General features: G+C 42.8%; 2 protein-coding genes across 10 annotated transcripts; one reads left to right on the plus strand and one right to left on the minus strand.

Moving 5' to 3' along the window:
* Positions 1-219: 219 nt before the first annotated feature.
* CTNS (cystinosin, lysosomal cystine transporter) lies at positions 220-14197 on the minus strand. Of its 3 annotated transcripts, none has more exons than XM_048823522.2 (11): positions 14077-14197; positions 12967-13049; positions 10754-10832; positions 9418-9502; positions 9207-9307; positions 7941-8072; positions 3534-3633; positions 3326-3445; positions 2293-2463; positions 1729-1846; positions 220-1238 (listed from the first exon to the last, which is right to left on the minus strand). In XM_048823522.2, the coding sequence occupies exons 1-11, from the start codon at positions 14130-14132 to the stop codon at positions 1108-1110; spliced, it is 1176 nt and encodes a 391-aa protein (XP_048679479.2). In that variant the 5' UTR covers positions 14133-14197; the 3' UTR covers positions 220-1107. The 3 variants fall into 3 exon arrangements, with proteins under 3 accessions (XP_048679479.2, XP_048679481.1, XP_048679482.1); XM_048823524.2 differs by lacking the exon at positions 14077-14197 and adding an exon at positions 13843-13967; XM_048823525.2 differs by lacking the exons at positions 12967-13049; positions 14077-14197 and adding an exon at positions 11846-11901.
* A 191-nt stretch (positions 14198-14388) lies between these two features.
* Positions 14389-27777, plus strand: SHPK (sedoheptulokinase). 7 transcript variants are annotated; one of them, XM_048823507.2, is made up of 8 exons: positions 14389-15015; positions 16373-16453; positions 19771-19843; positions 21156-21339; positions 23449-23601; positions 24844-25019; positions 25637-25747; positions 26925-27777. In XM_048823507.2, the coding sequence occupies exons 1-8, from the start codon at positions 14821-14823 to the stop codon at positions 27317-27319; spliced, it is 1368 nt and encodes a 455-aa protein (XP_048679464.1). In that variant the 5' UTR covers positions 14389-14820; the 3' UTR covers positions 27320-27777. The 7 variants fall into 7 exon arrangements, with proteins under 7 accessions (XP_048679464.1, XP_048679462.1, XP_074977024.1 ...); XM_048823505.2 differs by having other exon boundaries at positions 14390-15015; positions 25637-25837; XM_075120923.1 differs by lacking the exon at positions 19771-19843 and adding an exon at positions 20491-20539 and having other exon boundaries at positions 14390-15015; positions 25637-25837.
* The last annotated feature ends 47 nt before the right edge of the window (positions 27778-27824 follow it).

Genomic DNA, 27824 nt, shown 5'->3' on the forward strand with positions numbered 1-27824 from the left:
GAGCACCGGAGTAAGTTTTATTCCCAATTCACCACCTTCCTACATTACCTTGTGTTAAGGTCTTGTTATTTACTTAAAGACCTTATTTACCCCAAGCCACCTACATAAAATGGATGTCTACCTTGCAGAGGGAATCTTGAGGCTTTGAAATCTTTACCTGGAAGGTGCCATAAGTGCTTATCAGCTACTGCCTAGATTACTCAGGAAAAGGGAGGAAACAAAGATTAATACAAATTTTAATCATTAGGCTATTGAACAAGATCAGACTTAACATAAAATTGTTCCCTTGCATTAACAGCACAGACTAGGCACTTCAATGGAACCAAATGTGAACAACTCTACAACTTAGTGCAGTAAATATTCAGAAGTTTGGCACTAGATTTAGCACTTTTACTGAAAGTGCTTGGTGGTATATGGTAGCAGAGATCACAACAGTTTTTTTTATTTAATGTTTAGGTACAGCTTTTGACACAGTCATATGAACGTGCTGTGAGATTAAATCTGATGAAGACTGGTCTGGTCTTCATGCTTCTTGGTTAGTGCCTTCATTAACCCATTGTACCTACTTGTAACAGTATCTGTGGTTACCAAGCAGTCTTTTCCTGAGCCGCCGCCTTCCACTTACAACTTGGTTTGGGAGAAGATGAAGTCAGCAGCAGTAGAGTTAGATTTTTACTGTCCAGTCCGCAAAAAAAACCAAACTGTTTCTTGGTCACTACTTTATAAAGGTACCTGGTTCGGTTTTTCACCCTCCAGTTGCGTTCAGCTGAAGGAAGCCCAGCTCTTTCCTTGCCCCACACAAAATGCCGTATTGGTCAAAGATAGCCACTATTACTAGGCCAGCTCAAGACAGGCTGGCTTGGAATTAGCTTCCAGGGTTGCAAATCTTTTCCAGCTGTAAAGGGTAGGGTAATGGAGTATCCATTAAGGCATTTGCCATTAAGCAAAAAATAAGTTCACAACAGTCCTATACGGTAGAGGAATTATAAACAACAGCATGACTCTCGCACTACTCACGTGGATACCTGGTGAGTAGTCTGGAAATCCATCAGCCAGTATAGAGGTAAAACCAATAAATCCGTACTGTTGTCTATTCAGGGTGGGGTCTTAGTTCAAAGACTCATAGCCTGATGTTCTATATAGACAGTAATGCTGGATGATAAAGACTACATCAAAGGTGATGGAGAAGAGGCCCAGTCCAAACTTAGTTGGATCTCCAAAGATTAATATCCATTCATCTGTCAAAAATTAAGGTAGTCTGAAAATCTGCATTGTCACCCACATTAACTGATTTAATAGTCTTAAACTGGTCTTGGCTATCCTTAAAAGTCAAGGGATAATGGCTATCCCATAGTTATGGGTCTATGAGATAAATTGTTCAAGTTTGTCATTACCGTAGGTTGTTACTAAAATGGTTTATTTTTAACAGCACAGGTGTTATTCATCAACTTTAGTTTGATTTCATGACATTGTACGGTTAATGCAATAAGGTATTCTGTGCTGTTGTATAGTTACACAGAACTGTGTAAATAGCTTACATTAGAAGACAGCCAAACACTTATTCTTTACCACATTTTTATAGCACTGATGGCTGCATGTATTGCCATGCAGGACACCTAGGTTTGGGAATGACCTTAAGTGGGTCTGGACTGGAAGAAAGTGCTTTGTGGCAGGTTTTTCTTTAATTGAAAATGTAGGCCCTAAAAGACACTTCAATTTCATGCTTACCGTTGTTGTAAGACTGCAAAAACATCTGAAGGAGGCTGAAACTTCCACCAGTAAAATCTAGTAACACATTTCCAATGCTCCACCCTTCAGTACTCTTCCGCCGAAAATTCATGTATGCCTACAAGGGAGTCAAAGTGAATTTAAATATGCTGCAGCCTTTGATCTTTACCTATAAAATGCAAATATTTTTGCAGATCGAGCAGTCAAAACAAGCCAAAACTTTTTATTCTACCCCAGCAATAGAGAATTCTCCACTTATTTTGACCTCAGATAAGCAGATTGAGCTTTCAATGCTTCAGTTAACCCCAGCTGTAAGAGAAAGCCTCGCTGCTTTAACAAACTACAGTTTTCAGACATTGCAAGTTACTTGCATGCTTAATGAGCACAAGAGCCATCAATCAAGTGATTGGTTTTCTCACAATTCTAACATAGCATAGTCAGCATTCTAGAATCATATGCACTACATATTAAAGAACCTACAGTGCTCTTCCAGGTAGCCTCCTATATTAGGATGTGGCCTCTTGCTATCTGCCTGAGTTAGGAGACATTAGTGCCAATTTTTACCTGTGGAAAATATTTTATCAGTGAGATTCCCAGTTTAATGTAAGAAAAGAAAAATAAGAACTGTAGCCATGTGATTTCTCCAGCTGCAGCCACGGACAGTGTGGTAAATGTGAAGATCCATGCAATCACAAGTAGCCCAATAGCAACTCTGGACACTCTTTGACTAGCTCGCTGAAAAACAAGACATTTTATACATTTAGAATTCATTATACCCAGCTCCCTCCCACCCCAGTTACCATAGGATGCACAATGCTAAGCATAACATACAACCAAAGCCCATTGTGGAACTGGCTAGATTGACCCCTCCTCCTCCTCAAGGATCCCCACATTGTTTTAGTATCATAATAGCTTGCTATAGGTTTAGGATAAAACAGTGCAATTTCCAAGTCCCAATTCCCATGGGAATCTTGTTCAGAATGTTAGCAGCCAGGAGGAAGGGGTCAAAGTCTTTCTGCAATGTTTTTGTGGAACTTGTTTTATTACTCAGTTCTAAATTAAGACTATTTGCGGGGCTTTATGCTCGTAATAGCATATTTGAGATGGGCACAGAGAAGCTTCCAAAGTCACGCTTGCCACATACCCTGACCTTTCCTGAAAGCATCCCATTCTGGTAGAGGGAGCAAGGAGCGCACATACACACACCCCTCTTTCACAACTTGGTAATCCAGAAGAGGTAAGAATATTTTTTTCCACCTAGCAGGTTTACTGCCTGTAAGTGATCATCCACACACATTTTGTAATTGGGAAGGCAGTGAACTGAGCACAGAAGTGGAACCCAAGAACAACTCCCACATTCCAAACCAGATTCTGCCACTCCGCATGGCTTTGTAAGAGTAATACAAATTGTGCCCATATTTTCCGCTGTAATGGCAGTTGTATTCTCCTATCTGAGAAGGATGTTGAGAATTAATGTTTGTAGAGTGCTGTGAAAATGAAGAACCCTATAATTGCTAGGTATAATTGCCTCAAAGCTTAAACATAATCAACGGTTTTGACTTCATTTGGACTATAAGAATATCCTAGGTAAACCCACCTCATATATACAGCACTGAAATATTGTAAAGAGAGTTAAAGCTACTGCATGGAGACTGAAGAAAACATCATTGCTGTCCACAGGGTTCACTCCATTGGGATACTGGCGTAGGAACTGCTCCTGTGTATTAAAAACCCAAGCAAGTCAGCTACTGTAACTCTGTTCTACAAGTAATGAAATATTTCATTGAAAGAACAAGTGCACTTACCTTGATATAGGCAATCCAGAAAAGTCCTACATTAAATACACTGTATGCTATGAAACCAGTGAGGTTGAACGCTATGTAGTCAAAGCTTAATCCAACAACACTAAGAAAGAAAGAGAGACACCACTTTACATGTAAAGATTCATCTGCGGAGCAGTATGGTCAGTGCCATAGAGGGACAGACTTTCTGGCACTAGAAGGTTCTGATTTAAGTGTTTTTTACAATTACTGTCCCAAGCAGAAACTGCGGCCATACCACTTTATAAAAGAAGTAATTTGTTCGCAGTGAGGGTTGCCCCTCACACATACTATATATTTTGATAGCGTTTACAATAAAGTTTACTTTCAAAATTCATATTCCTATGTTAACTGCAATGAATCAGATAGCATTTTAAATTAGATCCACAACCAGAAGCATTACATCAGAAGGAGTCCATTCCTGCTGCCCACTGTTCTGTCCTCACATTCCAGGTAAGAATTTAAAAAACTTATAGACAATCGTTTGTTCACTCACTAAGAGCCTCAAGTCAGAGGCAAGATAACCTGTCATTGTTAAAGGCATGCATTCTAAATGAATTGGTTAGAAATACAGTGTCTTCTACAACCCTGGGGGAAAAAGAAATCTTGTCAACCATCCATATTAAGTCATAGTTTAGCGTTAGGTCACTGGAGGACGCACTTAAAGTTCCATTCTCCCTCCAATTCATGTGCTATTGAAAGTTCATCAGGGCTCAAATTCACATGTAGTCACTTGCACTACAGTGTGTGCGCAGTGAAGCTGTGTGCCCTCCCTCCAAGCCAGAAGGAAGGTCATGCCTGACTAATCTAATCGCCTTTTATGATGAGATTATTGGTTCTGTGGATGAAGGGAAAGCAGTGGATGTATTGTTTCTTGACTTTAGCAAAGCTTTTGACACGGTCTCCCACAGTATTCTTGTCAGCAAGTTAAGGAAGTATGGGCTGGATGAATACACTATAAGGTGGGTAGAAAGCTGGCTAGATTGTCGGGCTCAACGGGTAGTGATCAATGGCTCCATGTCTAGTTGGCAGCCGGTATCAAGTGGAGTGCCCCAAGGGTCGGTCCTGGGGCCGGTTTTGTTCAATATCTTCATAAATGATCTGGAGGATGGTGTGGATTGCACTCTCAGCAAATTTGTGGATGATACTAAACTGGGAGGAGTGGTAGATACGCTGGAGGGGAGGGATAGGATACAGAAGGACCTAGACAAATTGGAGGATTGGGCCAAAAGAAATCTGATGAGGTTCAATAAGGATAAGTGCAGGGTCCTGCACTTAGGATGGAAGAATCCAATGCACCGCTACAGACAGGGCCGAATGGCTAGGCAGCAGTTCTGCGGAAAAGGACCTAGGGGTGACAGTGGACGAGAAGCTGGATATGAGTCAGCAGTGTGCCCTTGTTGCCAAGAAGGCCAATGGCATTTTGGGATGTATAAGTAGGGGCATAGCGAGCAGATCGAGGGACGTGATCGTTCCCCTCTATTCGACATTGGTGAGGCCTCATCTGGAGTACTGTGTCCAGTTTTGGGCCCCACACTACAAGAAGGATGTGGATAAATTGGAGAGAGTCCAGCGAAGGGCAACAAAAATGATTAGGGGTCTGGAACACATGAGTTATGAGGAGAGGCTGAGGGAGCTGGGATTGTTTAGCCTGCAGAAGAGAAGAATGAGGGGGGATTTGATAGCTGCTTTCAACTACCTGAAAGGGGGTTCCAAAGAGGATGGCTCTAGACTGTTCTCAATGGTAGCAGATGACAGAACGAGGAGTAATGGTCTCAAGTTGCAGTGGGGGAGGTTTAGATTGGATATTAGGAAAAACTTTTTCACTAGGAGGGTGGTGAAACACTGGAATGCGTTACCTAGGGAGGTGGTAGAATCTCCTTCCTTAGAGGTTTTTAAGGTCAGGCTTGACAAAGCCCTGGCTGGGATGATTTAACTGGGAATTGGTCCTGCTTCGAGCAGGGGGTTGGACTAGATGACCTTCTGGGGTCCCTTCCAACCCTGATATTCTATGATTCTAAGGAACCACCCACTCTGCCCAGGTGGGCAGAGCCAGATCCACCTTGTCCTTCCCACCAGAAGTGGATAGATAGGACAGGAAGTATAAAAGGTGGAGCTCCAGCTCAGTTAGGTCTGAAACAGTGAGGGAGATAGATGCATCCTGCTCGTGAAGGAACCTGTGTCTACAGGGGAGCTGCCAGAACTGCTGCTGGCCACCTATCCTGGGGAGACAGAGGACACCCCTTCAATCTAGGTACACCTGGAGGGGAGGAAGTTGCCCAGGACAGCTGACTCTAGTCTGCTGTAGCACTGCCTGAAACATGGTCAGCGTGTTGCAGCTAGATTCCCCACTGACAGACCACTCCAAGATTGTTAGAATCAGATCCAGTGATCGGTGGGCCTGGGTCTCCCTACCATCCCACCCTAACGTAGGCCAGGTGGTAGGTGTTAGCCTACTGTCGTCCAGAGCTAGGACGACAGGTTAGCCCTGCCCTTGCCTGAGCCCATAGACTCTTTGGGGTTCTTCCCTGTTAGACCAGTCAGGACACTAATGCCTGGTCTGCTAATTCCCCCTGATACTAGGCAGTGATACTGATGATGTAGTGAGGCCTCCCTCTGACCCAGAAGAGGAGGGACATCACCACTGCAGTGTGTATTTTAAACACACTCCCATCTTTCCAGTAACTTATTCACATGGCAACTGAAATTGAGGTGATGGAGATTAGGGGTAAATTTTGCAAAAGCACGTGGGTGATGTGGTCTTGAAAATAGGTCTTTGGTTCTTAAGTCAATTAGGCATTTAGAAAATTACGCTAGGTGTCTAACATGCAAAAAAAACTGTACTCCCTGCCCTGGAGTAGACTGTATGTTTTACATATTTGAACAGTGCTTAGTAGAATGAGGCTGCACTCTCCAGCTGCCACAGTATACATACATACACAATATGAATAAGGCTAAGTTTTAGTCACAAGTATTTAGTAAAAGTAACGGACAGGTCACAGGACAGAAACAAAAATTCAAGGCCCATGACCTGTCCATGACTATTACTAAAGATACCGTGACTAAAACGTGGGGGCAGTGTGCGGCCCAGGTCCCTGGTTGGGGCTGGCTCCCTTCCTGGCTCTGTGCTCTCTCCTGCCCCTGCAGCAGCGTTTGTGTGTGGGAGGGGTCAGGGGCACGAGATGGGGTGAGGCGGGCTCTGGGCAGCACCCACCTGGGGGCCTCACCAGAAGCAGCGATATCTCCCTTGCTCAGCTGCTAGGCAGAGGCGTGGACAGGCAGCTCTGTGCACTGCCTCTGCCCAGGGCACCGCCTCTGCAGCTCCCACTGGCTCGCAGCGCTGCCTGGCCACGCCTTCGACTAGCAGCTGAGCGAGGGGGATGTTGCCACTTCCGGGGAGCCCCCCAAGGTAAGTGCCGTGCAGAGCCCGCCTCACCTTGTCCCATGCCCCAATCCCCTGTCCCCTTCCACACCCAAACTGCTGCTATGGGGGCGGAGGCCTGAGACTGCCCTAGCAGTGGCCAGTATGCCTGACACAGGGGCTGCCTGAGCTGCCTCTGAGCCAGGCGCACCGGCTGCTGCAGAAGTCACTGAAGTCATGGAATACGGAACGTCTGTGAAACTTGCAGCCTTAATCATGAATAACCATTCATTGGAACAGGTGAGAAATTGTGGAGTTAAGCAGAATTGTGACTAGGGGAAATTTACCCTCCTACGCATACATAATAGGCATAATCTAATTTCCATCGAGATGAGTCTGTTCAGGAGGCATACATACTAGTGAGTGCATTTTTCTTTGAACCCTATTACTCAATTTTTTTAGCTACAAAGTTGCCAGTATGTTCATGACGCTACATGGGCTCCCTCTGATGGTGAATTTAAGATCTGAAGAGTCCACTATTGTGCTCAAGGGGAGAAAGAAGGGCGGCGGGGGGGGGGGGGGGGGACCCAAACATTGACAGGTTACTTCTCCAGCAAAGAGAGTTGTTTTGTTTGAGTGGTCTTTTAGTATTTTTAAACCTTTCAGTGAGTTGGGTCTTGATCCTGCAATCGGAGCTACATATGTGAACTGCTGCCCATTGACTTCAATGATACTTTGCAGGGGTCCATTTGGACAAAACCAATTGCAGGGTCAGTGCCTTGGAGTTCTGACTCAGACAGTTGTGAGGAAAGTAGCCTTCTAGGAAAGGTACTTGAGCTTGCTACAAGAGACTTTATATTAATGACGTTAATGGACTCTTGTGATAATGGGGTATGGTTTTCTTCTTTAATGGGAACTAACTACATTAGAAGGATCTCTGATAATTCCCCATCCTACTCAGAAACCAGTCCACATGACCATTTGTATCACTGCTAAGAGACTCACACACATTTCACAGCTAGTCTCCTTACCTTTTTCGTCGCCAGTTTTCGAAAACCTGAGGGTAGAAGGAGATCGACCAGGCAAAGAAATAGATCCAGCCAGTCACCTGGTCTATAATCCTCAGTATGTTACTATGAATCACTTGGAATCGAATCCTGGGGCTGCAAAGGAATTTGTACTAATCAATCAGTTTTTAAACAGTCAGTATATTCTCTGCACTTTTCCACAGATCATACTTCTTCATTCTAATTTGTGGGGCAGAAAACTACTCAGTTACTCAAAATTTAGGGTTGGGTTTCAGTAGAGCAATAAAGCTTTCCCCCTTTTCACACACCCTTGTGGTCTTTCCAAGATTTCTACAAATCCTAGTGATTTGCCTACCCTCAATCCTCTATTCTGTCATTTTCCCCTCCCTTATACAGGCCTTCTGAAGCCTCTCATCTTCCTCTCTTTCTTCTATGCCTCTTAGTATGTTACTGTTGTGCAACAGCAAGGTTTTACTCTTCATGCTTGTCAAGCAAAGCCTTATTATCTAGCTTGTCTTGTGTTCCTGGATATGTTGTGATGTGGGTAACGATAGCCATGATCAAGACAGTTAAAAGCAGAAGTGAAATGAGGAAGTGACAAGACCATGCATTATCCTGCAGAGCTGTGGTATTAATGGCAACAAGCAAATGCAACTCAGCATTCCCCATCTCACCAGTTTCTGATCTCAAGGAAGAGAGAGTTCCACCTGTGAACACATGATTCCTTAAGAGACTCTTTAAGCAGGAAGGTTTGTGGATGTGCTAAGTACTTGTGGCTTGCATTGAAGTCTTGTGAAAGCTGTGGGTGTGCAGAGGAGAGTCAGGCTGTTAACATTCAAGGATATGAATCTCAGAAGCGTGTTCGCAAGATAGGCATAGCAACAAAGCAGTAGCCCATGGAGTTTAGGGCCAAATGGTATCCAGCTTGAGTAGTGTTGTCATGCATGCTTGGAGCCTTTTCTTGTGTAGTTTAGAGCATGCTGCTGAACCCGACCTATGAATGCTTAGGAGGTTAGGTTTCATGGATTACAAGATACAGAAGCTACCAGTACCACTTCACGTATCTCAACATCATTTTTTTTTGGGGGGGGGGGGGGGGGGAGGAAGAAGGAGAGATAAGAGAAGATGACTATGTTTATGTTAATCAAGGGAACTTGCAGTGTAATCAGTAGGATACTGGGAGATGGTGTAGGGGCGGGGGAAATTATTATACTACTTTGGATACCAAGGAGTTGCACATGATCTGGGTTGAATAGTAGTTTAACTCACCCAGTTTCATTGGCATTACTGGCATGAAGATAAACTGTAACTTGTCCAACATCTTTAGCTTTCACTTGAAAGCTTGAATTTAGACCTGCAGGCAATATTACCTGTCAGACAAGGAAAAAAGGTTACATCTATTCACCTCATTTTTAATGAGGTCAGACTATGACCAATTGTAAGCTTTAGTATAAGGTCTGAAGTCAGTTTTGTTACTCACTTGATCAGGTAGTTCAACAATGGTTCCATTTTTTGACGAATATGTGATATTAAATGTTATCACCAACGTCTCATTTAATGGGGCACTGTGAAGATAGACAAGTCAAAAGAAGCCTATAAATCCATGTGTTTAAAGGAGGTTTCAGGCCTTCTGGGAGAATTGATTCCATGCAGCTTAGGCAATATTGTTTTGGATGGACCACATACAATTCACACTTAATCATCACTTGTGGCACCAACATGATACTCTAGAAACAGATACTGTCCTTTACTGACAAACCAATCTGAACTGGATAGAACTTGTATGTATCCCTTTGTGCAGCCACTAGTCAATTCTAACAGGGGTTTGAAAGATGGATAAACACCTTTAAAAAAAAAAAAGGTCTGATATTTCCCTATTTCTCCTCCCACTTTGTAAACACCCCACCAATCCCCACCACTGCAGTCTTCTCTGAAGTCTTCCTCCCTCTCCCCACAAGTCATCTCACATTGAGAGGAACTTTCCATTCTTGGGAAAAGTCTCACTATTCGTGAGAGACTGAGAAAATGAGCACTGGACTATAGTAAATATCTACTCCACAGCTACAGTGTGTGTTTCAGCTCTGAGATGGCTACACTTCTGTGCTGGGAACAGTGACACCTGTTCAATTTATAAAACATTTAGGTGTCCTTCTAGATAAATTTGTACATGAAGCATGTTTTTGTTAGGCTCATAGTAGTTAGAGCTAGAAGAGACTGAGTCCATCTTCCGGCAAATGCAGAATTCAATACTCCAACAGAGGACATATGAATTTGAATCTTACATCTAGCCAAAACTTATTGATACAAAAATACAGACTTATCTGAGCTTGTACCCAATGGTGAATTTTCATCCCCGTGAGGGCCAGTATGAAGGCTATGTACCACAGCTCAAGTGGAATAGTGGCCTTGTACTAACTCACTGCACACAGATGAAACTCACCTGAAATCAGTGGTTTTTCAACCCTCCAGTGGTGGGGGTTCACAGACTATGTCTCGGGGGTCCGTGAAAGGTAGTCATAACTGTAGAACAGTGGCTTTCAACCTCTGGTCCACAGACCCCTGGAGGTCTGCAGACTATGTCTAACATTTTCAAAGGGACGTGCACCTAAATTAGATGGGGGAGGGGGGGGAGCCCACAAATGAGAAAAGGTTTAAAGCCACTGCCCTAAATGAACAAAGCCACCTCATCTTTCCTGCAAATCTAGTTAGTTATCTGAACAAGTTTTGTCCATTCTCTGTTCTGGTCTGATGCCTGTGGGTGTAACAAAAGCAGAGAATTAAAGGAAGAGAAACTGAAAATGATGCTCTAACCTTACCTTAGCGTCACAGTGATATTTGTCAAGCTACCCTTTTCTACTGAAACCACTTCAGGGACAGAGAGCATGATGGCTCCATCTGGAAAAAGAAAAACATTAAGCTTAGATTTCTACAAAAGGAAAAATCTCCTTCCTGAAAAGAGGAATTGTTTTCTTGTGTGGCAGAAGAAAGCAATTTGAGAGTACAAACCAGTTAGACGAGCTCCTAGGGGTGGTTAGCAGGAAGGGTTAGAGTGGCAGACAACTAGCAACAGTGTGGAAGTAAGCATTGGCACTTTTCCGAGTGACTGAATAATTCTGAGACATTAATGAGAAAAGTGCAGACTGAAAACAGTAAATGGGCCAAACAATGGTCTCCTGGAACAAAATTAATTGCATGTGTATAATGTGTTTATTATAAATACTTTAAACTCTAAGCTAATTATAAAATGCTAAGTGTTATTGTTTCTTGCTATGATCAGCAATGGATCCTAATTACCTGTAAGAATCAGAACTCTTTAAAGCTGGTCTTAAAATTGCTACATGATCCACATGAGCTGTCAAGGTTCCTTCCCTATTCTGAACTCTAGGGTACAGAAGGGGGTCTTTCATGCAGGTTCCCACAAAGCTTATTCTAACCAGCTTAGGTTAAAAACTTCAAGGTACAAACTTTGTCTTGTCCTTGAACCCTATGCTGCCACCACCAAGCATGTTAAACAAGGAACAGGGAAAGAGCCCACTTGGGGGGGGATATTTTGCAGGAAGACCTCTCAAAGCCCTACACCCTTTTTCCTGGGGAAGGCTTGATAAAAATCCTCACCAATTTGTACAGGTGAACACAGATCCAAACCTTTGAATCTTAAGAACAATGAAAAAGCAATCAGGTTCTTAAAAGAAGACTATTAAAGAAACGGTAAAAGAATCACCTCTGTAAAAATCAGGATGGTAAATACCTTACAGGGTAATCGGATTCAAAACAGAGAATCCCTGTAGGCAAAACCTTAAGTTACAAAAAGACACAAACAGGAATATACATTCCATTCAGCACAGCTATTTTACCAGCCATTAAACAAAAGAAATCTAAACACATTTCTAGCTAGATTACTTACTAACTTTTTACAGGAGTTCTGAGCTGCATTCCTGATCTGTTCCCAGCAAAAGCATAACAGACAAACCCTTTGTTCTGCCCCCGCCCCAGCTTTGAAAGTATCTTATCTCCTCATTGGTCATTTTGGTCAGGTGCCAGCAAGGTTCTTAGCTTCTTAACCCTTTACAGGTGAAAGGGTTTTGCCTCTTGCCAGGAGGGATTTAAAGGTGGTTACCCTTCCCTTTATATTCATGACACAAGCCCAGCAGAATACCAAGAAATTCAAGAACTTCAGCTCATTATCCTGCCCTTGCAGTACTCAAGCAACATCTTGCTATTGTGCTTGAAATTGTTGCCATTGAAGTGTGCACCATGCAACAATATTCATATAAGGCATATGAGAAATAAGATTATGCTTTTCTTGCTTGTCAGTCACTTTATTTAAGTGACTAGGGTGTGGTTACATTTCATACACAAGCAAGTGCCACAGTATAGCTCAGCCTCCCACAGACAGTTTTTCCACTCCCCTGCCCAAATTCCGACATATGCCTAAAGCCTGCCCAGGAATTCACCACTCATACCTGCTAATATCAGAAGCTTATAAAAGCAAAGAATAAAGACCTCTTAATTAGGGGAGAAGTGTTATTTTAAATGCAATTTTTAGAAATCTTTTGTTAAAATTCTATATATTACAAGTGACTGAATTTGGTGGTCTTATCTTGTAAATACTTCTGGCACCTATAAACCCAATAGCTAGCATAGACAGGATCACCAAATTCATCACTGACTTCAGTATAATGAGGACTAAACCTATAGAGTCTAGCCTACTGACCTACCCTAGTCACTTACATCAATAATGAAAGAAGACATGCTGCGCTGTCACTACAAAATAGTCTGAAGGTAAAATATATAAGGGAAGAAAGTTTCCCAACACCACAACAGCTGGAGCAATTCTTTATTAGAAATTGTTACACTGAGCCAATACCCTTATAAACACACCACTATTTCACACCGGTCACCTTTAACAGGAGACTATTTGGTTTTCAGCACAGATACCCTTTTCTTTTACAGCCATTTTAGCGAATAAATAACCGACTGCTGATCTGGTGCACAGCTAGATAAGCTTCCCTATTTGGAAGACACTTACCACAAAGTTTTAGCAATGAGAGCGAAAAACACAACACAGAGAGAAGTAGCCATCTTTTCACCATCATGCTATTCTTCAGACCGCTACAAAGCAAATGAAAGGAAGTTTTGTTTAGGCTCCTGCATAATTTCAGCAGCAGAACAGTCCCATCGAGCACTCTTTTTCCACTGTGCCCTGCATCCCTTCATCTCACCCATCACTTCCCCACACACCATGGCCAGTCCAGCACTGCCCCTTCACCTCCACACCTAGCCCCCACCCATCCCAGGGGCTGGGGCCACCTTGAGCCTGGCTTGCCAAGCTCCCACTCACCACCGAGCGTGGTGCCCACCCTGCATCACCATTTCTGGCCCCCCATCCACCCCAGCGGCCAGGATACCTGAGCCTAGAGCCCTCCCTTCCCCAGCCCCCCTCACCACCCTGCCTTGCCCCACACCCACCCCAGGGGCCCCTGAACCTAGAACCCTTCCCCCACCCACCTCCCTCACCACCCTGCCTTGCCCCACACCCACCCCAGGGGCCCCTGAACCTAGAACCCTTCCCCCACCCACCTACCTCACCACCCTGCCTTGCCCCACACCCACCCCAGGGACCCCTGAACCTAAAACCCTTCCCCCACCCACCTACCTCACCACCCTGCCTTGCCCCACACCCACCCCAGGGGCCCCTGAACCTAGAACCCTTCCCCCACCCACCTACCTCACCACCCTGCCTTGCCCCACACCCACCCCAGGGGCCCCTGAACCTAGAACCCTTCCCCCACCCACCTCCCTCACCACCCTGCCTTGCCCCACACCCACCCCAGGGGCCCCTGAACCTAGAGCCCGCCTGCCTTTTCCCCGCCCCACACCTCCCCCCTCACATCTCCTCACCCACCCCAGCGCTCTAGGTAGGGCAGGGGGAACAGGCGGGGTGTCTCAGCGCCCCAGCCAGGGGGCGGGGGAGATGGGGGGCGGGGAGGGCTCGCACCCACGCGCCCCCTCAGTCCCACGGCCACGCGGCGCGGTGCATGCTGGGACTTGTGGTCCTCATGGGCCACCCCTCCGGAGGGGGATCCCCGCTCCGCTGTACGCCCCGAGGGCAGAACAAACCCCCTGGAGAAAGACCGACCCGCTACCGCCGGGCCGCTCTGTCCGACTAGCGCTCTGCCGGCTCCTTCCTCCCATGTGAGGCGACCGCCTATATCAGGCCTCCCGCTGGCTCCCTCTCGCGTGCCGTAGAGCCGCAATGGCCGCCCTCTGCCGCCATCTTGGGTGTGGCATCTGGTGCTGGGGGCGCTAGCGATGACCTGGGGTGTCTCGCTCTTGGTTTAATTAAAGTATTGCTTAAAACTCTTTCGATACGGGGTTTTTTTGGGGGGTGGGCCCTGGGAAGCGCCAGACGTGGGTCGCGGGCGGGCGTGTTGCCACACTCAAGATGGGAGGCTCCATCCCTCCCCCTCCCCGGCTCTACTCGGGCAGCGGCTCCCTGCTGCTGTGGCTCCGAGATTCGCAGTTCAAGGGTCAGCGCAGCCCAGGGCTTAGCCCAAGCCTGCCTGGAGCTGGATTTAACCCTCAGGCGGCTGCTGCCCCAGGCCCTCCAGCCCTGGCCTGCCATGGGAGCCCGGAGCCAGCTGGACCTGTGCCCTGGTGCTGCCTGTGCGTAGGGCAGAGACCTGGGCACCCTGCCGGTGGAGAGACGAGTAACCGAGAGCCACCCCAGGGAGCAGGGCTGGAGAGTGGGAGCCAGGCTGCCGGGCTGAGTCCCTGCGCCGGTCCCTTACTGCTGCCTTGTGCTGGGTGTTTACTTGGGCAGCAGGCGGACTGAACGCATCCCCGTGGTGCAGGAAGTGGCTGCTGCCACAGGACAACACAAATGATGGCTGATAACCAGGCTATAGGGCTGAGTCCATGCGCCACGCCTGGAACTGTGTGTGTGTTGGGCATAGATCTGGGCACCACCTCAGTGAAGGCTGCCTTGGTCGTAGAGACAGCGCAAGGGCAAATTGTGACCCAGAGCTGTTCAAGGGAGACACAGGCCCAGGCTAATAGCCCGGCTGCTGGAGCACAGGTGAGAGAGAGCTCAAGACAGAGGTGTTGTGTTTTACCAACTCAGCTTTGTGCCACCATGTTATGTCAGCTTCAGTGACTTATCAGCGTTGTTTTAATGCCTTGCAGGATGCCGCTTGGCTCTTTAGGAAAAAAGGGAAAGGAGGCATGTGTGTCTGTCTGTATGTCTCAAATCTAATTTAAAAAACTTCTCTTGTGCTGTATGAAAAAGCCAAGCCGAGTAAGACAGTCTGTTTCTAGAAGGGTCAGTTTTTAAAAGAATCAGTGGTTAGGTACCTAAATGGTTAAGTCAAATGAAGACAGAATTAGTGTTGATTAGTGTTTCTGGCTGTCCAGTGTGCAGTGGTTGTGTAGCTGTGTTGGTCCCAGGATATTTGCGAGACAAGGTGGGTGAGGTAATATATTTTATTACGTTGGTCCAATAAAAGATATTACCCCACCCACCTTGTCTCTCTACTATCGGCAGTGAATACTTTTTTTTTTTTTCCTAATGATTTGTGGAGTTTCAAAACAGACATAGCTCTGAGCACTTTCTGAAATGGCATCATAGTTAGCTGCCGTAGCGGTCTTTGCTCTAGCATGATCGAGTGAAATTTACAGCCCAAACCCAAGTTATGTACTTCGCCTGAGAATCTAGAAAACAGCAGAAAGCCCAGATACTTAGATCATATTTATCAGAACCTTAGAAAAACCTAAAATAGATCTTTCCCTGCACCTTGATCTTGTATGTGATGCTGCTTCACAGGGGACAGAGGCAAACTGCCCTAGCCCATTTTGCACTTTACTTCGGGATACAATCATTAGCTTCATGAGAGCACTGCTTAAATAGGGCATGGTGTGTTAGAAAGAAGCAACGAGATCCTTTCATCTTAAAGGGCTTCTGGTCCATTGTGTCTATTGATACAACCTGGCAAAAACCAGGGCAGAAAGATAGAAGGTACATCTCTATGCTCTTAATGGACTTGTTATGATCCTAGGCCTTGCCTTTTTTAGTAGTGAAGACAGGCACTACAGTAATACAAATAATAAGTAATTATAATAACAGCAGGTAAACATCTTGTTTGTTTATACAATCAAAGTTATACGTTAATAGAATAATTCATATCTATTTGTGTGTGGGTAATTAAACTTTGTTTCTAATGTATGTTATTTAGCCACAAATCAGCTAAATTAGTGTGTGTTGAAATTTTGAACTATGTAGTAGTAACTCAGTAATTCAGCTATAGTAACAGTATATTGTTAAGCTAAATAATAGATGGTGTTCACTTCTAGCTACTGTTTCACTGCTTAAGTAAATGCAGTACATGAATCTAGTAGATTATGTCTCAACACCCTCATAGCTGATTTTACGGTTGCAGGGAATGGAGCAAGATGTCCAGAAAATAATAAAAGCCTTGAATGAATGTCTTGCGGCTTTTCCCCAGGAGCACCTTCAAAGGGTTAGTCGCATTGGTATTTCAGGACAAATGCATGGGGTTGTGTTTTGGAAAACAAACCAAGGTAATGTCCATCTTTTGACATGTTTGCTATAAATATTGTAGTATAGAAGCTAAATGGCAGAAGCCATGGAAGATGGGTCTATTGATGTTGGAGATCATTTTTAGTTCTGGAATAATTTGCAGAAAACTGCCATAAAACATCTTGATGTTTTATGAAATATAATAGTCAGAAAAAGTCCTGTTAAACATGCATTTCTCCTTAATTGTAGTAGACAGACATTTACAACCACTCATTCCGTTTAACCATGTTCTTTGTTGACATACTAATTAAGGATCTGATCTTGTGAATCCTTATGTGAGCAGTCCCAGTGAAGTCAACAGGGCTATTCACGTGAGGAAGGTTTTGCAGGATTGGGATTTGGAAGGGAATTGGGCCTTTACAATTATCTATCAATTGTCCTCTGTTTGTTACCAAATGAAATGTGCTTATGGAACACACAGTACTCTTTTTATCCCATACTAGTTGTTTCCCAGTGAGTTGTCTGAATACCTTTCAGTTAATTCCTCTTCAGTACAGAGGTTACTGAGTCTATCCTGCTGTGGAAAGTTAGTAGCCTTACACTTTATGGAAATGTACATAGCATTACCCATTCTGCTCTGGAATGTTGTTTTTAAAGATTCCAGTTTGAATGCAAAATACAAGGAGTGAAATTCAATAAATATTTGAATTGATGTCAGATGTTTTTAAAAAGCCCAAAGCATTAAATGAAATAGTTTTCTGATAAGCCACAGGTGACAGACGCACAATACTCTTATTGCTGTTGACTCCATGAGTATCTGGGAAATGGAAATGCAATTCTGCATGTGTAAGTAGTTGTAGGATCAGCATCCAAGTCACAAGCAACCAAGTCGACCTCTGTGACTTATTCACATAGGCCCCAATTCTGCAAATACTCAAGTAAATGTCAGGTTTCAGAGTAGCAGCCGTGTTAGTCTGTATTCGCAAAAAGAAAAGGAATTTGTTAGTCTCTAAGGTGCCACAAGTACTCCTTTTCTTTTTTCAAGTAAATGTGTAGCTGCATGCATTTGTTTACAAGATTTTGGTCTTAGATTGTAAACTCTGTAGGGCAGGGATTATAATATAGATTTTTCCTCAGCTACACTAGTGTAAATCCATTTTGGTCAGTGGCATTACTCTGGCTTTCAGAATCTGATTCCATGTCTTTATTCTCTCTATAACTCAAAATACACACCTATAGGCAATAATAAAAAATATTAAATAATAATAGCTAATGTTGAACTCCGTAGTTGAAGCAGAGATTTGCTGTAGACCATAAAACTGATTTTCTGAAAGCACTGGTCATTGTCTGTCAGATATTGGCAGGATCTCAATTGCTTTAAGAGATCCTGAACTATTCACCGCTGTGATTTTATTTTAAATACTAAAACCATCACCAAGGAGTATATCCAAGGACTGATGGATTCATGGGTCTGTTGCCCACTTTCTAGCTGTCCCATGAGTGCTGCATAACAAAACCTCATGACTCCATCAGCCGCATAAATTCTCATGTGGAGGTGTTTAATATTTCATTTCAGAAAGCTATATGTCACTTTTTGTTTTAAATTGCTGTATTCAACAAAATGAAGGAGAATGTTTGTTTGCTCTCACTACTTTGAGTAGATTAAGTGAAACCGCATACTCAATGTTGCAAATTACATTTTTAATGGCATCATTTAGGGTTAGCTTTGTGGTTAATAATAGTTCTTAGAATCAATTTGAAAACTAGAAAATAGATGAAGTGGAAATACAGTTGAAATAGACTTAAAGGAATGGGTATCAAAGAAAAGGAAATAAGACAGAAATGGACTTTGGACGCGTCACATAATACTGTAACTTTTACATTTTGTTTAAAGTTGCTCTGTGTGAGAGTGAAGTTCAGGAGCTGTATCAAAGTTTCAGTTCAGACTAGTGGAGGCACTGGTCGTCATAGAATGATGCCTTCTGCTATGTTTGGTATAAGCTCCCTCTCTGCCAGTACGGCTTAACTTCTATGGGTGAGAGCCTCACTCCCACTGTGGCTCCTTTATGCTGTGTAAAGGGTCCATAAAAGCCCTCTGGCCAGGGGATAACTTCCCCAGCACAGGAACTGTGCAAGACACCTGTAAGCTGCCTTCCTAGGACTCCTTCACGACGCCCAGTATAGGGAACACACTGGAGTGGGGTTGAGGGCACAGAAGTGAAGCATCAGCATGCAGAACTGTGGAGATTCTGGGCAGCCCTGGGTGGCTGGCATAATTTAGACTGGCCCCTCCAGGTGGCCTAGGATTGTGAGGCACTTAGAGGCACAGCACAGAATCCTACCTTTTGTATTTAAAAGGAACAAGATAGGAATTACCCTGGCAATGAAGCTAAAAAAGAAAATTGAATCAATATAAATCCTAATGAAGGCAGTCCACCTTCTCTATGAGGCTGTGTTACAGAGCTAGGATGTTCTATGAGCCTGTATTACAAAGCTAGGATGGCATGTACTCTTTACTGCTTGGTGGTTACATGTCTCTGTTGATAGTTATATTATTGCTTGATAAACCCAGATGTAAGTGATACATAAGTTATATATCACTTACATATATAACTTTTATATATATTACATAAGTGATGTGCCAGCAATGCCCCTCTGTCATGTACATTGGCCAAACCGGACGGTCCCTACGTAAAAGAATAAATGGACACAAATCGGACATCAGGAAGGGTAACATACAAAAGTCAGTAGGAGAACACTTCAGTTTCCACGGTATACATCTGATGAAGTGAGCTGTAGCTCACGAAAGCTCATGCTCAAATAAATTGGTTAGTCTCTAAGGTGCCACAAGTACTCCTTTTCTTTTTGCGAATACAGACTAACACGGCTGTTCCTCTGAAACCTGTCAATCTTCCTGGACATTCTATAACAGATTTAAAAGTAGCTGTATGTGAACAAAAAAACTTCAGAAACAGACTTAAAAGAGAAACAGCAGAACTAAAATTCATTTGCAAATTTAACACCATTAATTTGGGCTTGAATAGGGACTGGGAGTGGCTGGCTCATTACAAAAGCAGCTTTGCCTCTCCTGGAATTGACACCTCCTCCTCTATTATTGGGAGTTGACTACATCCACCCTGATCAAATTGGCCCTGTCAACACTGGTTCTCCACTTGTGAGATAACTCCCTTCTCTTCATGTTTCATTCTATAATGCCTGCATCTGTAATTTTCACTCCATGCATCTGAAGAAGTGGTTTTTTACTCACGAAAGCTTATGGCCAAATAAATCTGTTAGTCTTTAAGGTGCCACCAGACTCCTTGTTGTTTTTGTGGATACAGACTGACACGGCTACCCCCCGATACCAGATGTAAGTGGTACTTTGTATTAAAAAATAGACATATTCATGAGCTATCTGTTGTATGAAATTGAGCCCAATGTTAGAGCAAGTGTAGATATTTCAAGGCTAGAAAATGACACATCCAAGTCATACTCTTAAAATTTGGGCTCAAGTGATTGATGGATTCCAGGGCAGAAGGGATTACTGTGATCATCTAGTCTGACCTTCTGCGTAACACAGGCCATACAACTTTCGCAAAATAATTCCTAGAGCATATCTTTTCGAAAAACTTCCAATCTTGATAAAATTGTCCATGATGGAGACTCCACCATGACACTTATTAAGTTGTTCTAATGGTTAATTACTTTCACTGTTTAAAAAAAAATATTTACACCTTATTTCCAGTCCAAATTTGTCTAGCTGCAACTTCCACTCATTGGATTGTCACGTTATATCTTTCTCTGCTAGATTGAAGAGCCCATTATCAAATATTTGTTCCCCATACCTATAGACTGTCATCAAATCCCCCCTGAAGTCTCTCGTTAAGCTATGTAGATTGAGCTCCTTGAGTCTGTCACTATGAGAGATTTTTTTTTTTTAGTCCTTTAATTGTTTTTGTGGCTCTTCTCTGAACCCTCTCCAATTTATCAACATCCTTCTTAACCTGTGGACACTAGAACTGGACACAATATTCCAGCAGCAGTCGCACCAGATCCAATTACAAAGGTAAAATAACCTCTCTGCTCCTACTCAAGATTCCCCTCTTTATGCATTCAAGGATTGCATTCGCCCTTTTGGCCACCACGTTTAACTGGGAGCTCATATCCATTACTTCCCAGGATAGAGTCCCCCCGACCCCCGTAAGCACGGCCTGCATTCTTTGTTCCTAGATGTCCTACGTTTACATTTAGCTGCATTAAAACATGTAGCGTTTGCATGCAGTTCTAAAAGTTCAGTGCAGTTCTAGCAGCCTTTTGCTCCACTTCTCAGGGCACTTCTTAGCTGCATGTTTTTGGTGGGTCATGCTCAGTTTAAGATGTCACATTCTGTCTTATCTCGATCTGTGCCTGTTTGGATGGATATTATGGGTGCTAGGAGGACAGAGATAAAGCCTCTGGACAGAATGTTTTTTTTCTTCATCTCAGGGTAACAGTCTTTGAGGCAGATTATTCAGGGCTAGAAAATATGATTGGTTAGTTTGACTAGAGTCAGTACTGCTGTATTTTTTTTTTTTAAGTGTTAAATGTGTTTCTTTGTAGAATATTTTGAGTCACAGGAGTTGAAAGGTGCCAGACAAACTGCGGTTAATTATGCTGTGCTTCTCAAATACTGCCGATTTCAGGTTGCAAATGGGCCGAGAGTGGAACTGGTCACACCTTTCAGCCTGGAGAAGTCAGTCATCTGATTACGTGGCAAGATGGCCGCTGCAGCAGCAGTTTCCTCTCTTCTCTTCCTCAACCACAGTCACATCTAAGCGTGGCTACAGGATTTGGATGTGCCACAATCTACTGGTATTTGAAGAACAGGTAGAAGCACTGTAACTTCAGCTGTATTCATTAGATTTTCTCTGTCATGCCGTTTCCTTAGCAGTTTCTTGGCTGGAATTCAAGCCAGTCAGTGTTCTTGTAGAAGCTAATACCAGTTCAGGGTCTGCAGCTGTATATTTCTTCCTATCTGTCATAATGCACCAGCAGGAGGAGACCTGTGAGATGAAGCAAAACTTCCCTTTAATCATAATATTAATTAAATGGCTGAAGATCATTTCAAATGGAAGTATTAAACATTAACCATATACAACTGAGTTTGATATTCTCTCATCCTTCTACTTAAAAATACCACAGAACACTTAACAAGAAAAGAAACAGCTCTGGTTATACATGAACGGAAACATCATCAGTTAATATAATTTGAACCCTATAGCTGTGCTTTAAGCATAGTTCCTATATATACTTATGAAAATCTAAAATCTGTTGGGGGAGTTGTTTTGGGCCAATTCCCGCAACATGCTAAGAAAATTGGGCCCTACATTAGCTGCTGTTCCCTTCCCTTTTAGGCATTAAGCTGTCCTAGCAAGCCTCTGATGAGGTTTTATACATAATCTGCTGGGTTGTCACATGCTTTGCATGGGACAGTTTTTCACTTACAACTTGCCTTTAGCCATAGCAGGGTGTGGAATCCACAAAACCTTTGCGTAGATTCTGAAACCACTTCAGCTTCAATAAGCTATTACATCTCCCAAACTGTCACCATCTTCCACATCAAGTAGGAGTTCCGTTTTGCTCAAAGGAATAAAAGACTCTCTTGATCTTGCATTCCTCCTGAAGTTTGTTTAGATAGTATCTGGAACACGGTTGATCTCTCCACACTCGTTTTTATACTGTTATTTTCATCCTTGGTACTTTTGCTTTAATGCATATATTGAGCACCCTAATTCAACTAGATGGAATTAAGATTTTTTCAGATGCTCCAAAGCTGAGAGCAGGACATCTCTGTGCAAGTCTGCTGCTGTTTCTCTCTTTATAACAGGCTTTGCAGCTATGCACTTTGCCACAAAGAACTTGTGTGTTAAAACTGTTTCCCCCATCTCCCTGTAAGAGTGAGTATTATGCATGGTAACACACCATAAATCCAATTCTATGGAAAAACTAGGACTTGATCACTGAGGCAGTCTTTATAGTTGGTTCCATGCAATTTTAATTGTGAGATTCTGTGTGTTTCTAAAGTTCTCTGGAGTGATAGAAGCAATCTTGTTTTTTATAAAGGCTGCAGTTACTGATGGGACAGAGTTAATGTAATATTTTACTAATATTAAGGAGCCTTAGGAATTATTTCTCATTGTCTTTACTTAATACTGCTCTGCATCATTTGACTTTCATGACAAAGATAAGAAAAGAGATAATACCTACCTTATTTATTTCCTTTTATATACAGCTAGGAATTCAGCAATCCTCATCTGCAACAGTGTAATTAAGTTTTATTGCAAAGTAACAATTCACTGAAGAACATTAGACACACTGTTCAATTTTTTCTATTTTTCTTCAATAAGCAGCTTTTTTGTTTTCCCTCAGACACTCACTGTTAAATCATTTTTACAGTAAACCTCAAGTACCCTATTCAGAATATTTGGAAAAGATCTAATTGTATTATTGGCCTCAAAACCAGGTGCCAATGGAGTAACTGCAGTGTTGGAGGTAGATGCTAGAGATGGTTGAAATTTTTTGCTTGAAAGGTTTTTTTATCAACAAAGAATGCTTTCTTTACTTTTTTTTTTTAATTGAAACAAATTTTTGCAGGGAAATGTCTGATTTCTATGAAATTTTTGAGTTGCCAAAAATGATTTTTTTCCTTAATTCGGATTTTTGGTTTTTCTATAAAATCCAAAAAGTTTTGAAGAAAGTTTTTGACAAAAACAATTATTGTAGTATAACGTTTTTTTGTGGGGAGGAAAAAATGTTTCCTAACCAGTGCTAGTGGACACTTGTTTTCTAAGGATTTCTCTCATTCAGTTAATTAACATGTTTCCAGAAGGTTTCTTTTGTCATGTGTTTCCAGTTTTGTCCTGAATATCAACTACAAATGGAAATGGTTGGCAAGTGGACGTTTAACAAAGCAGCTGTTGTTTTGTTGTTAAATAGCCCAGATTTTCTGAAGCCTTTTGATGCAGCTGGTACCATCCACGACTATGTGGTTGCCATGTTGTGTGACCTGGAAAGGCCATTGATGTCCGTCCAGAACGCTGCCAGCTGGGGATATTTTAATTCCAGAAGTAAAAGCTGGAATACTGAGATGTAAGTGACAGTCATCCAATGGATTTTATTTATTGTCTGTCCCAGATGGGGTGAATACTCCTGTAGACCATAAGTATGATTATAGCCCAGGAAGGGGTGATTGAAAGCTGCTATCTCTGATGATTGTTTGGCCCTTTGCTGAATGAATCTGTGTGACTCAGTGCAGTTTGTGGTGGGCAAGTATATCATATAAAACCTCATCACTGTTGGCAGTCATTGGCATTGTCATTTTTAGAAACCCTCAGAGAAGGCATTATTGGCTGGCTCAGCAAAGAGGCCATGGATACTGAATTATTTGCTTCCTTCCTGCTGGGGTTCTCTCTAGGGCATGGATGAGGTACAGCAATGAGACAGAGTGGGTCAACTGACAATGCTCTATCTACATGCTGGTTAAAGAGAATTTCACTCTTTAGTGCCTTCAGCTGAGCTCTTTCATAAGCATTAAAATTTCCTCACAGTGTCATTTAAAAGGTGTCCGGCTACCGGGCATCTGATGAGACATCAGTTTTATTCTTTTTTTAAAAACGACTTGCTCTTTCAGGGGGTGGAGTCCAGGGCCCTATACATTTCAGGGATTGGTTTGGGCCACGACTCCAGGGTGAAAAGATCTTCTAACCGTGAAGGTAAAATATTTTCTAGCCCATTGAAAGGGTAACAGGACCTTGGATTTGGCTCACTGAGCTTTTTCTGACTTGAAGTAGTAGTTGTTGTGAGGTAGCCCATACTCACGTTGAAGTTTGGTTAAGAAGCTTGTTGTAACTAAGATATTCTGGTTTGTTTTTGACATGCTAATCCTCTGCATGAGAGTGTCCTGGGAGTCAGTGTTCTTTGGCACTTGAAAATTGGTTATATTTCTGTCCTTTTGATTGTCCCTTACCATGCTGCTTGGCTATGTGACTTTGGTGGGTTGAACATGTGATCCCTGCTAGATCAAATCAAGTATAAATGTAGGTGGATTTATTTACTCTTCTGGGCTATTTTGTACAAGGCTGTTCTAGTTCCATTGGCTGTGTTGGCTAAAAACTAAAAGTCTGAACTTGTCCAAGGCAGAGCTAATTGGGTGGGCAAAAGAATCTGTAAACCCAGCAGCCACAAGCACATGGTCAGGCTAGCCTGTGACCTCAGGGATGTTCACATAGCATGCTGTCGTATTGACTAATCCATCTGTGTGTGTGTGTGTGTGTGTGTGTGTGTGTGTGTGTATATATGTATATATATATATATATTTTTTTTTGGTTGCAGTTTGAGAGAATCTGGCTTTCCCCTTGACTTGCTTCCTGAAGTGGGTGACCCTGGTGGCATTGCTGGGAGGATGCCCCATGACTGGCATGGAATACCAAAGGGAGCGGAAGTGGGAATTGCTCTGGGAGATTTCCAGTGCTCTGTTTATTCTTGTATGACTGAGCGGACTGATGCAGGTATTCTTATACAGCTGGGACACAACAACTACAGTAGAACCTCAGAGTTACGAACACTTCAGGAATGGAGGTTGTTTGTAACTGAACAAAACATGGTTGTTCTTTCAAAAGTTTACAACTGAACATCGACTTAATACAACTTTGAAACTTTACTCTGCAGAAGAAAAATGATGCTTTTAACCATCTTAATTTGTCGCACAGAAACAGTTTCCTTGCCTTGTCAAATCTTTTTTTTAAACTTTTGCCTTTATTTTTTTGAGTGGTTCAGGTTTAGCGCAGTATTGTACTTGCTTTTTTTTTTTTTTGTCTCTGCTGCTGTCTGATTGTGTACTTCTGGTTCCAAATGAAGCATGTGGTTGACTGGTCAGTTTGTAACTCTGCTGTTTGTAACTCTGAGGTTCTACTGTCAGACCTTTCAATAGGTCTGAGTACCAGTTTCTAGTCTGTGAAAGGACTAATACAATTTTTCCATTAATACCATAGCACTCTTTTTTGCCTGACTGTTGTTGCTAGCTCGGTGTTTATATTGTGCTCAACACCACGGTATGTGGATAACTTATTTTCCTCTTTCAGCGTAGCTTGCTAAAAGATGAAATCTTTTCTTTCTTGTGTTGCAGTTCTCAATATCAGCACCTCTGCTCAGCTGACAGTCCCCATGCCCTTGGGATTCCAGCCCCCAGAGACACCAGATTCCTTGTCAGCTGTTGCCTATTTTCCTTATTTTGATGGTAACTATCTGGCAGTGGCAGCATCACTCAACGGAGGAAATGTGCTGGCAACATTTGTGGATATGTTGGCCTGCTGGATGGCGGAGTTGGGTAAAGTATTTTGGGGATAGACACAGCTTAATATGGGAGTTGATCAGCAAGATATGAGGGACTGAGTCAAAGCAGCAAGTCTTGTACTGCAGTGGTTTTCAACCTGTGCTCTGCACCTCCATTCAAAATTTTTTAGGGGTCTGCAAATGAAATAAGGTTGAAAACCACTGTTGTACAGTATGTGTCATCTGAGCAGAAATCATGACGCACGCGATTTGTTCCCACTGTAGTGCTAGAATTTCCTACAACAATTAGGGGACATGCTGAGAACAACACTAACTGGAACCTGCATTTGGATTATGTCTGGGTTTTATTTTTGTTTCAAGCACTTAAGTGAGTGAGAATATCTTTGTGGGTTCCATTTCAGAAGGAAAAATTTTCAAAGGAAAAATTATAAGTCAATAAATCAGAAGTCAGTCACTAATTTCCATGTTCATAGAGTCTATAAAGAGTGACTTGATTATGTTAATTGCCTGGAGTTGCAATTTTCGCAGAACTTTAAATGCCTAATGGACTTTAAAGAGCCAGGTTTAGTGCAGTATCATATAAGACAATCATGTCATTTCCCCAAAGTGCTTTAAAATGTGTTGTCACAACTTCTTTGATATCCTTCCCTTGAGTTGTCTCAGTGCATCAGTAAATTCTAAAACCCTTCCAACCAATGCTTGAGTGACCTTTGCACTGTCAGTATAGGAGGTGGAGTCTGTGCTGATTGCCCCTATTAAGAAAAGGTCACTAGCTGGTTAGTTTCCAAACATGCAAAATTATCTTTACTGTTGCTTTTTCATTTAAATTGAGCCAATAGCTAATGTTTCAGAGAAAACTGTTCCATTATCAGAACTGCAGTGTTTATAATCAGAAAAGACTTCTTGGATCAAAATACTCTGGATGAGGAGAGTCATATTCCTGCAAAAGTGATCTCCTTAGGGACAGGAGAAGCCAAATACATAGTGTTCTGTTGAGCCAACCTACACCACTGAAACAGCACCCAGCATGATTAGCATACTTTAAGCCTCCAGCATTCATCTCTGACAGGTGAAAGGAACACCAGGCTGACAAAATTAGTAACACCATTTCCTTTTGGCAGGGTATGACGTTCTAGAGTCCCATGTCTATACACAAATGATCAACGCAGCCTTGGCCCAAAATGCTACCAGACTCTCAATCTGCCCAACTGTATTTGGAGAAAGGCACATGCCTGAGCAACTGGCGTCTGTGACTAGTATCGCTGCTTCTGAGCTCTCTCTGGGTCACGTCACCAGAGCTTTGTGCCATGGGATCATTCAGAATCTGCATTCCATGTTGCCATTTCAACACCTGAAAGAGGCAGGAGTGAAGAGAATTCTGGGAAGTGGAAGTGCCCTTTCCAGGAATGAGGTGCTGAAGCAAGAAGTGGAGAAAACTTTTCCACTTCCTGTGATCTATGGAAAGGATGTGGATGCAGCTGTAGGCGCTGCTATGGTGATGCTGCACAGAAGATAAATCCATAGTTCAGGATTGTCTGATACAAAGTTTTTTTTTTTTTTCTGGACATATCAACACTTTCTTTCTATTTCCTCATCATTCCTGACGTTGCTTTTAATCTACCATTCCACTCAGTATGGAGAAGAACAGCTTCCATTAATGTCCCTCTCTGGTTCCATATGTACTCAGGGCCCTGCATGCTCTTATGTTGTCATTCCTAATTGTGCAACAATTTACCATATGAAATTTGGCTGTGTGAAGGGAAAAGCTCCATTACGTTTGGGTTGAAGATAATACTTCATCACAGGCTTATTTTCCTGTTAGGTAAGAAGAGCCAGTGTCTGTTGGTAATGGCATCTGTAGCCTTTGTTAGAGATGTTTTGTGGTTAAACTATCTCTTTCCATATATATGTGTATACAACACAATGGAGCCTAAAGGTGCTACTGTAATACAAATAAAATAATAATTTACCATATCTTATGCATTGAAGAGTCTCTCTCTGAAGGGCTGAGCACCTTTTTG

Source organism: Caretta caretta, chromosome 17 (genome assembly GCF_965140235.1).
Source record: "Caretta caretta isolate rCarCar2 chromosome 17, rCarCar1.hap1, whole genome shotgun sequence".
NCBI lineage: Eukaryota > Metazoa > Chordata > Testudines > Cheloniidae > Caretta > Caretta caretta.

What these genes read in the sequence shown, in the direction of transcription:
- CTNS (XM_048823522.2), bottom strand. Translation starts at nt 14,132, where the DNA reads ATGGGAGGAAGGAGCCGGCAGAGCGCTAGTCGGACAGAGCGGCCCGGC. An exon ending in TGATAAAATATTTTCCACAG is followed by an intron (nt 1,847 to 2,292) that starts GTAAAAATTGGC and finishes ACTCCCTTGTAG; the next exon opens with GCATACATGAATTTTCGGCG. An exon ending in TTTGCAGTCTTACAACAACG is followed by an intron (nt 1,239 to 1,728) that starts GTAAGCATGAAA and finishes AATTTTTGACAG; the next exon opens with ATGAATGGATATTAATCTTT.
- SHPK (XM_048823505.2), top strand. Translation starts at nt 14,821, where the DNA reads ATGATGGCTGATAACCAGGCTATAGGGCTGAGTCCATGCGCCACGCCT. An exon ending in GCTACCCCCCGATACCAGAT is followed by an intron (nt 19,844 to 21,155) that starts GTAAGTGGTACT and finishes TGCCGATTTCAG; the next exon opens with GTTGCAAATGGGCCGAGAGT. An exon ending in GACTGAGCGGACTGATGCAG is followed by an intron (nt 25,020 to 25,636) that starts GTATTCTTATAC and finishes CTTGTGTTGCAG; the next exon opens with TTCTCAATATCAGCACCTCT.